At 42.8% G+C, this 8,646-nt stretch overlaps 1 protein-coding gene across 2 annotated transcripts; it reads left to right on the forward strand.

The window, feature by feature from the left end:
* The first annotated feature begins 454 nt into the window (after positions 1-454).
* On the forward strand, positions 455-8,321 carry LOC123127934 (protein INAPERTURATE POLLEN 1 homolog). 2 transcript variants are annotated; one of them, XM_044547798.1, is made up of 3 exons: positions 455-1,387; positions 7,635-7,712; positions 7,820-8,321. In XM_044547798.1, exons 1-2 carry the CDS (start codon positions 718-720, stop codon positions 7,661-7,663), a joined length of 699 nt encoding a protein of 232 aa, XP_044403733.1. In that variant the 5' UTR covers positions 455-717; the 3' UTR covers positions 7,664-7,712; positions 7,820-8,321. The 2 variants fall into 2 exon arrangements, with proteins under 2 accessions (XP_044403733.1, XP_044403731.1); XM_044547796.1 differs by having other exon boundaries at positions 456-1,387; positions 7,817-8,321.
* Positions 8,322-8,646: the final 325 nt, after the last annotated feature.

An 8,646-nucleotide genomic window follows, 5' to 3' on the forward strand; every position in this document is an offset into this window, starting at 1 on the left:
AATTTGTGTTGAACAACTCTTGGTTGAAACAACAGCCTCACCATTTCGTGCCTCGGTAGACTTACAAGAGCGATGATTGGCGTTGCTTCCTTTGACCATGTTCTTTTAAGTGTTGCATGCAGGACAAATTTTTCTTCCTCATTCCGTTTTTTTACTATGAAACTTTTGATCTATTCATCAACTGTCAAATTAGTACAAAAAACATCAAAAGTTAAAAAAAACATCCATTTCGTATACAACCTAGCACGACTACAAGCACTGAAGCGAGTCGAAATCTTATGTGTTTAGTCCGTGTCTTGCAAATGTGTTCTCTAGTATACTCGATAGGCCACATGGGTAATTTGAGCAAAGCTTTTCTCGACAAAGGGTTTGAGGTTTTGAGCAGATTGTTTTTTTAGCGTTAGGTTTTGAGCAGATTCTTTTTTTCTTTGAGGGATAGGTTTTGAGCAGATGAATTCCCTCAGTCTGACGAGAAACACACGCGCCGCGAAGCACTGGACCGGGCCAAAACTTCCTTCCAGGACGGAGAACCCTGCAGTGGCAGGCTGGCAGCCCACCTCCGTCCTTTCCTCCTTCCCTCCCAGCGGCGGCGACGGACGACGGCCGTTACGGAAACTCCCAAACGGCTAAACCCCACCGGACTCACCCGACCAATCGCCCGCCCCCGCCGCCTCCCGTGGAGCCAGCGCAGCCGCGCCCGCTTCCGCGTTCAGAAGCATGCCGAGGCCTCCTCCGCCCGGCCGAGGGGCTCCGGGCGCCAGGCGGCCGATGCGGGACTTCTTCGCGGCCTGGCTCGCCACCCTCCGCTCGCCGCTCCTCCCGTTGCTCCGCCGCGCGCTCTCCTCCTCCCCAGGCGCCTGGAACGACCCATTATCATCGGCAGCCGCCGCCGTCGATGCCCACTTCGAGGCGCACTGGTCCGCCCTCGACTCGGCCGCCCGCCAGGACCCCGCCCAGGTCATCTGCGCCGGAGATTGGCGGTCGCCCCTGGAGCTCCCCTTCCTCTGGCTCGGCGACTTCCACCCCTCCCTCCTCACCTCCCTTCTCCGATCGCTGTCGCCTTCGCCGCGGCTCCTCGCCTCCGCCGACCGCGTCGACCGCCGAATCCGCGCCGCCGTCCCCGTCCTCTCCGACCGCCTCCGCCACGCCCAGGAGGTCTTCACCTCCGCGGAGGTGGCTGGCGGGGCCGACCTGGAGGCGTTCTTGGAAGAGCTCAAGGCCGTCGCCCTCGAGGCTAATCGGCTCCGTCGGGGCGTTCTTTCGGATCTCGTTGCTGCCGCCGGTGGGCACCAGGCGGCGCTCTTCCTCGAAGCTCTGTCGCGCTTCGTGCTCTCCATGCACGACCCGGAGGTGCTCCGCCGCTTCGACCATTGTCGCCCCTCGCCTGGTAGTTAGCCCCTCTTCTTGGCTCGCTAGTTTATATTCTGTTTCTTGAGTTCTTTGGGTTGTGCAAATCTTGGTTTCTGGGAGGAATTGATACTAATGAAGCTTCATGTAAAAAAATTGAGACAACGTTAATAGTACTCCCTCTGTAAACTAATATAAGAGTGTTTAGATCACTAAAATAGTAATCTAAACGCTTTAGTTTACGGAGGGAGTATGTACGAAGGGTTAATGCCAAGAAAAAAAATGGCGTTCTTCTGTATGTTTGGCTGTGATTCTTCTTCTCTGTAACAGAAATGTTGGACCTTGGAGTATTTGCTAAGATGTGCGAGGAAAAGTCTGGAATGTCTTGTGAGTTGTTTTTAAGGCGTCCTGCCTTGGACGCTTAGGCGATAAGGCGCCCGGGCAGCGCCTTACAAATATGCCCGCCTTAGGTGCTTAGGCGTCTGCCTTAGGCGCTTAGGCGTCGCCTAGGCGCTAGAGCGGGTGGTGCTCGCCTTAGGTCGCCTTACCGCCTTAAAAACAATGTTGTGACTGAAGTTTTTTAGTGTATTGCATTAGGAGTCTTAATCCTCTTGCAAACTATCTCTTGAAGTTATGGATGGATTGAATAGGATTGATGAAATGTTAGCAGCAGGGGAATTATATTTTCATGAACATTGAAGAGATAATCTATGTTGTTTGTTTCATCTTCTTTTGATGTTTAGCTGAATATTGTTTGTCATTTAGTTCTTTTCAGATTAGAAAAGTTGGCAAAAATTGCATGTCCTGCTCTTTATCCTCTAAAAAATATTTGTTGTTACATAACAATGCCGGTATTATTGTGTTGTTCACATTGTGTGCACATGTATCATTGTTACCGTGTATATTGCTTGTGTCTATCTTTTTGGTGATAAAATAGTTGGTTTTTGCAAAACCGATAGTAATTTGCCCATCAAATAGTTTGCTGAAAATTAACAGACTTTTACATCAGATTGCTTTCCTGTGAATTTTTTACCTGAGATTTTCTCTGCCCTCACAAGTCATAACTAGCATCTTGGTGTCTGAAAATGAGGTGTGACACACACTGTTTAGTTTCTTTTCCAATGTTTAGTCAGTAATTGGTTAGCAAATGTAAATCTCTGACAGTATTGTTTACTCAATGACTCCTAAGGTTCACTTGCATTATGCTAGCCTCTGTGCTTTTTTTTTACCTGGTTATATACTTAAATTATGCTAGACGAACACTGTAGGAAGATGGCAACTCGTTATGTTTTAGGCAGCAGTGCCACTAAGTTTAATCTGCAACGGTCATAAATCTTTGAATGTTGTTCCTGCGAGTAATGAAGTCAGGAAACAATCATGCACCAATTATTGGACGAAATTGTGTAAGGGCATTGCGCCATTGCCCCAACTCAATAAATTTGCATCTAAAGGCATGTGACTGGTCTGAACTTCATTGTTTCAATGTATTTAGCGTGGTGTTGGGCTTGAACAAATATTTATGCCTCTAATGGCCGAGACCCTAACTGGATTGATTATTACTTGGACGAAGGGAAGGTAAAGAAAAACAATCTGATTCTCAGGTAATCTTGACCATTTGCTAATATTGCCAGTCAGAATCAGCACTTGGTGAATTGGTTGGTTTAATGACTTAATTTGAATGCTCCCGTGTACTATATCAAATATGACTCAGCCTAGTCTAACTTTGTAACTACAGTTTATATTGCATTCAAAGCTTTGGAGAGAAAAGGAACGTCCTGTAAAGAATAGCTTTACTAGAATCTTGTGAAGATCGGCTGAACTACATGATGTCCTTAACTATTGTCAGTTGTCACGCTGTTCTGCCAAAAACGGTTAAAGGGTGCCATTAAGATTTTAGTATTTCTTCAACTTTTGCTAGTTTTATTTGGTACATAAGATTTTACTGCACTGATTTTTTACAAATCATTTGCTATGTTTTTCTTGATAAACAAATCTTTTGGCATTCTTCAAGTCCAAACCTCCATAGGTTTACATCAGATTATGATGGGCGAGTGTACTTGTAAATTTGACGGTAACAAGGGTTTGGCCCCTTTGTTGTTAAGGTCAAGGTTGCCTAGGTCGATAAGAGATTGGAGACTAGATGAACGTGAACCCGAAGCCACTTAATTGCTAGGTCGCCAAGAAGGCAAGAGAATACTTGGAAACCTATTTGATAATATCAATGGTTATTAGGTACGCATACAAAATATAGTTGTAAGTGCACTTCTCACTTGAATGCATAGCACCAGTTACTTTCCAACCACATAACGAAATGTCTGATCCAGCACAAACTGTAATCAGTCATAATTTTGCTATGCTGTGGGAATATATCCACATCAATCACCTTCCCTTGGAAATTGTATCTTTTATATCAGCTGGAAGGCAGTTAACCACTGGATACGATTCAGCAGTTTGCATTGTTTCTTTAGATATGCACCAAAGACTAAACTTATGCTTGTATAAATTCAACTGTTGGGGATAGTTACTGGATGTATTTTACATGCGTAGATTCTTCAAAGTCTCCTTGACCAATATTATACTTCTATTCTTGTTTGAACTTCTTATGTTTGTACTCTTGCTGTTTGGTACTACCTCTGGAACTTAATGTAAGACGCTTTTGCAATTCTTGAACTGCAAAAACGTCTTACATTAAGTTACAGGAGTACAAAATTACTTCATTAGCTTGGATAACTATTTCCGAAGAAACTAGACCAGGTACAGCGTGTAGAACTTTGCTCGGACACACTAATCAGAACAAAAATCTGAGCTAGTTCCAAAGCAACAGGAAGTCCTGGCTATGTACATAAAGAAACTCAGGATGATATTTATTTTTGTGGTCGAAAGAACAGTACCTTTACAGTGTTTCCATGTGAGGATATAGCACTGTTGGGTTGCATAATGCTCTCCAAAAATGCTCCCTAGATCCAAATGTTTGCATAGCAGATCCACTATGTTTGCATGGCTCTCTTGACTCTTGAGCAATGATGCCCTCAGGTTTCTTCTTGTTTCCTGTTTGGCAGTTGTACTTCTAGACTACTATAACAGATCTCTCAGAAGTCATGTCCATATTATTCTCTTCTGCTTTAACCTCAAGAAAAAGGTGAAGATTTATTGATAGAACAATGAGTGCACGTTGTTTTCCCTTGCTATAGCCTGACAAAAAATGATCCTCCCTTGTTTAGTTCAGATGAATGTATACTAGCCCTATGTCTTCCTTTTCATTCATCACACAACCTTTTCATCATCCATGAGACATTCACATAAATTTATTTCCCTTAATATCACCTTTTCCTAATTAGTATGTACTCTATAAATCTTATAAACTTGTTTTTAGGATAATTATATACTTTGAATCTTCTAAAGTAATTGCTTTGCCTGGTTAGTGTTCCGCAGTCTTCCATCTTTTATGTCTTTTGGTCTAACATAGACATCCACATAAAGTAATCTTCTCAAGTCCTTATGATATCTTGCTGCCATGTTGCCCTGACAGTTCTGCATGTTTCCCATTTATTATGAAAAAGAAAATACCAAGTTGAGAAATTAGTTACTGCAAATATAGTTCTTGGAAGCTTTTGTGATCTCGCATGCAGAAGTGCATCAAATAATAATATCTTTAGTCATGTTGGCGGTGGGCAAGGAGGGATGAACTGCAAAAGTGCAAATTGAAGTTCCTTTTCTCATCTGCCAAGTTGTACCATTTTGTCGTAAGCTGCCCTACCAAAGCCTTGACCTCTCAGACTGATGATGGTATAATGGGAAGCTGTTGCCGCCTTTTGTGCTTGTCTGCATAGTGACCAGAGGAAACTCCCGAACCCTGTGCACATTTTTATGTTTCATTATGCACATATGGGCTCGTTAATCAATGATAAGGAAACTTCTGTGCTGGTTTGTGAACAAAGTTTAGGCTATCCTTTGGTGTTAAGGTAAGTTCGTGTCATTCGTGTAGTTTTCACCCGGTTCTCCACTAATTAAATGGGCAATTCTCTTCTGCTTAATTAATAGATTGAGGCCCCTGGGCTCCAGTTAAAAAAGTTATCCTCGGTCGTTAAGAGATCGCATCACTAGTCAAATCAGACATATGGTGCCAGTGTTACTTGCTAGTTCTAGCAAGAATATATTAAAAGACCTATTGGTACTCATAAACAAAGTGAAATTGTAAGTGCATTCATCACTTCAATGCATAGCACCAGTAACTTTACAGCCACTGAAAGAAATGTCTCATTGAGCTGAGCAAAAACTGTAGCCAGCAATAACTTTGCTATGTTCTAGGAATAGGTTCATGGGCAATCATCTTCCCTGGAAATATTATCTTTGGTATCAATCAGAAAGGCCAACCACTGGATGCTATTCAGCGTTTAGTTTAGTTTTCGCCAGGTCTGTACCGAATACTAAGCTTATGTTTGTAAAATCAGCACTTGGTGATACTTATAAGATGTACTCCCTCTGTATTAAAATATAAGACGTTTTTGACACTATGAGAGTGTCAAAAAACGTCCTACATTTTGATATAGAGGGAGTAGTATTTTAGATGCATAGATTCTTCCAAGCCTTCTTGGCCAATATTATTGTATTTGTATGTGTCCCTTGAACTTTTTAAGTTTGTATTCTTGCTGCTGGGCATAAAGTATTCGCAATACAGCATTGATAATTATTTCCCAAGAAACTGGACCAGGTGCAGCCTGCAGAACTGGGTTCACATTAGTCAGAACAAAAACCTAAGCTAGGTGGTCCAAAGCAACAGGAAGTCCTAGCCTTGTATATAGAAACTCAAAATAGTATGTATTCTGGTGGTCCAGTCCAGTGCATCAATAGGTCGACCTACAACCATACAGTCTTATACTAAGTAAATACATTTTGTGTGGTCCTATAGAACAGTATCTTTACAGTTTGCTCCATGTGAGGACAGGACTGTTGGGTTAGGTTATGGTCTCCAGAACTGCATTCGAACATCCAAATGTTACCATAGTAGATCCACTATGTTCGAATGACCCTCTTGACTTTGGAGGAGTTATGCCCTCTAGGGATCTTGTTGTTTCCAGTCTGGCAGTTGCACTTGTAGATGACTAACAGATCTTGCAGAAATCCTGTCCATATCTCTTCTTCTCTGGCCTCAAGAAAAACACGAAGTTGCATTGATGTATTGACTATTCCATTGTTTTCCTCTTCAGTGTTTCTGGGAGTATTTGTTTTCTTCAATATCACATTTTCTCAATTAAAATGTAAACAAATTTGAAACTTCTAAAGTAATTGTAATTATTTGACTGGGTCAGTTTTGTGCGGACTTCCATGTTTGGCCTAACATAGCTGTAGTGTCAGAGTATCTTGGAGCACTGTTTGCACTGACTGTCCTGCATGTTCCCAATTAATTATGCGAAAGAAAGTGCCAAGTTGTTTCATTAGTTACCACAATCTTTTGAAGATCTTGGAAGTTTTTGTAGCCTCGCATTGCAGAAGTGCATCAAATGATAATAATATAGTTTTCAAGACCATGCAGGCCAGCTGTCTCCTGCATGTGATTTACATCAAATAATAATGTTTTGAACTGCAAAAGTGCAAATTGAAGTTCCTTTTCCCATCTGCCAAGTTGGACCATTTTGTCGTACAGCCTAAGCCTTTGGATTTTGGAATCATAACCTTCCCTAGTAAAAGCCTTGACCTCCCAGGCTGATGCTGGTATAGTTACAACCTGTAGCCTTGTTTGTTTGTTTGTTTGTATAGTGACAAGACGAACCTCCTGAGGCCTCTGTAGATCTTTGTGTTTTCATTATGCGACATGTGGGGTTTGTTAATGACAGTGATTAGGAAAATTAAGACGATAAGATCAACAATGTTTGCTGGCTGGCTGGCTGGCTTGCACTTGTTTAACCATGATCTAAGCTTGATAGCTATCTGAAACACCTAATAGATCTGAGGGGTGCACGCTTCACATGCTTCTGAACTACTAAATGTACTTGAAATTGTAGGTTTTTCCTGTTGGCCAACCAGATCATCAGTAGTCCTTACTTCATGTGCTCTTTCGAGTTTTTAAAAGCACTTATGAGTGTGTGTATATATATATATATATGATGATCTCATTGCTGTCCTATTGATGTTGAACAATTTTCTTGGTACCCATGCCCATCGATCAATGATGGTTAATGTACACTGCAGCATCAGCACATCTGGAATGCTGCGTGAATCGATCTGAATTCAGTTCATCAGGATCCTATTGACTATTGACTGACCGCATACGTGTATTGCTATTGCAGGCATCTTTGGGAGACACGAGGCGCGGTAGCACCGGCCGATGCAGTAGCGAGGAGACCGAACCGAGATTTCCTTATCAGGTATGGTCAAGCACACACGCATTTTGCTACATCGGGTGCCCATCTTTCTTGGCACATGCAACATTTTGTAATGCTCCTCTTCCTCTTGGCTTGCCTCTTGGCAGCAGCTAGCGGCGCATCAGGTGTGGTGGATGGAGGTGGCGGTGGATGGAGGTGGCGGACGTCCAGTCCAGGCGACTCGAAAACGTTACCAGCACTGACTTCCAGGGGGCCAACTGCATGGATCCGACTGGACTGGATCGATTTCCGAAAACGCATCACGTCGCCAGCACTGACGTCTCAGTGCTAACACCTGTTCAAAATCGTCGTAATACCACACCGTTTTGTTGTTTTAGTTGGGGCATTGAAAGGGAAAAGGCGACTCGTGGTAGCTGCACGTTTTGTTTATAGTGTTGACAGCGTCTCTCTAAAGAAAAAAGGTTAGTGTTAACATCGGCATGAAGTAGTCTAGCCACCGGCCGTTGAGCGTTGCTGTATTCTATTGCGGATGCAGTTATGGAGGAAGAAATGTGTGAGGTCCGTTTCAGTCAGACTGTCAGAGTATCAATCAACCAAATCTTTTGCTTGCATCGTCCCTCTGAGAAACAATATACTCCCTCCGTTCCCAAATATTTGTCTTTCTAGCCATTTCAAATGGTTACAACATACAGATGTATGTAGACATATTTTAAAGTGTAGGTTCATTCATTTTGTTTCGTATGTGGCCACTTGTTGAAATCTCTAGAAAGACAAATATTTAGGAACGGAGGGAGTATATGATGATCATCTCAGCAACCGACTGTGTATGTTTTGGTTGGCCCTCGGGGCAGCATTGCATTGCTATTACTTTAAATCTGGGTTCGGTTCACCTTCGAGGTACGGAGAACGGCGCCGCATTTTTCTGTGGGTGTTGAGAAGGAGAGGACATGCTCTGGGAGTATTATGCATGTCAACA

This window comes from Triticum aestivum, chromosome 6A (genome assembly GCF_018294505.1).
Source record: "Triticum aestivum cultivar Chinese Spring chromosome 6A, IWGSC CS RefSeq v2.1, whole genome shotgun sequence".
NCBI classification, from domain to species: Eukaryota; Viridiplantae; Streptophyta; class Magnoliopsida; order Poales; family Poaceae; genus Triticum; species Triticum aestivum.

What these genes read in the sequence shown, in the direction of transcription:
- LOC123127934 (XM_044547798.1), top strand. Translation starts at nt 718, where the DNA reads ATGCCGAGGCCTCCTCCGCCCGGCCGAGGGGCTCCGGGCGCCAGGCGG. An exon ending in CCATTGTCGCCCCTCGCCTG is followed by an intron (nt 1,388 to 7,634) that starts GTAGTTAGCCCC and finishes TTGCTATTGCAG; the next exon opens with GCATCTTTGGGAGACACGAG.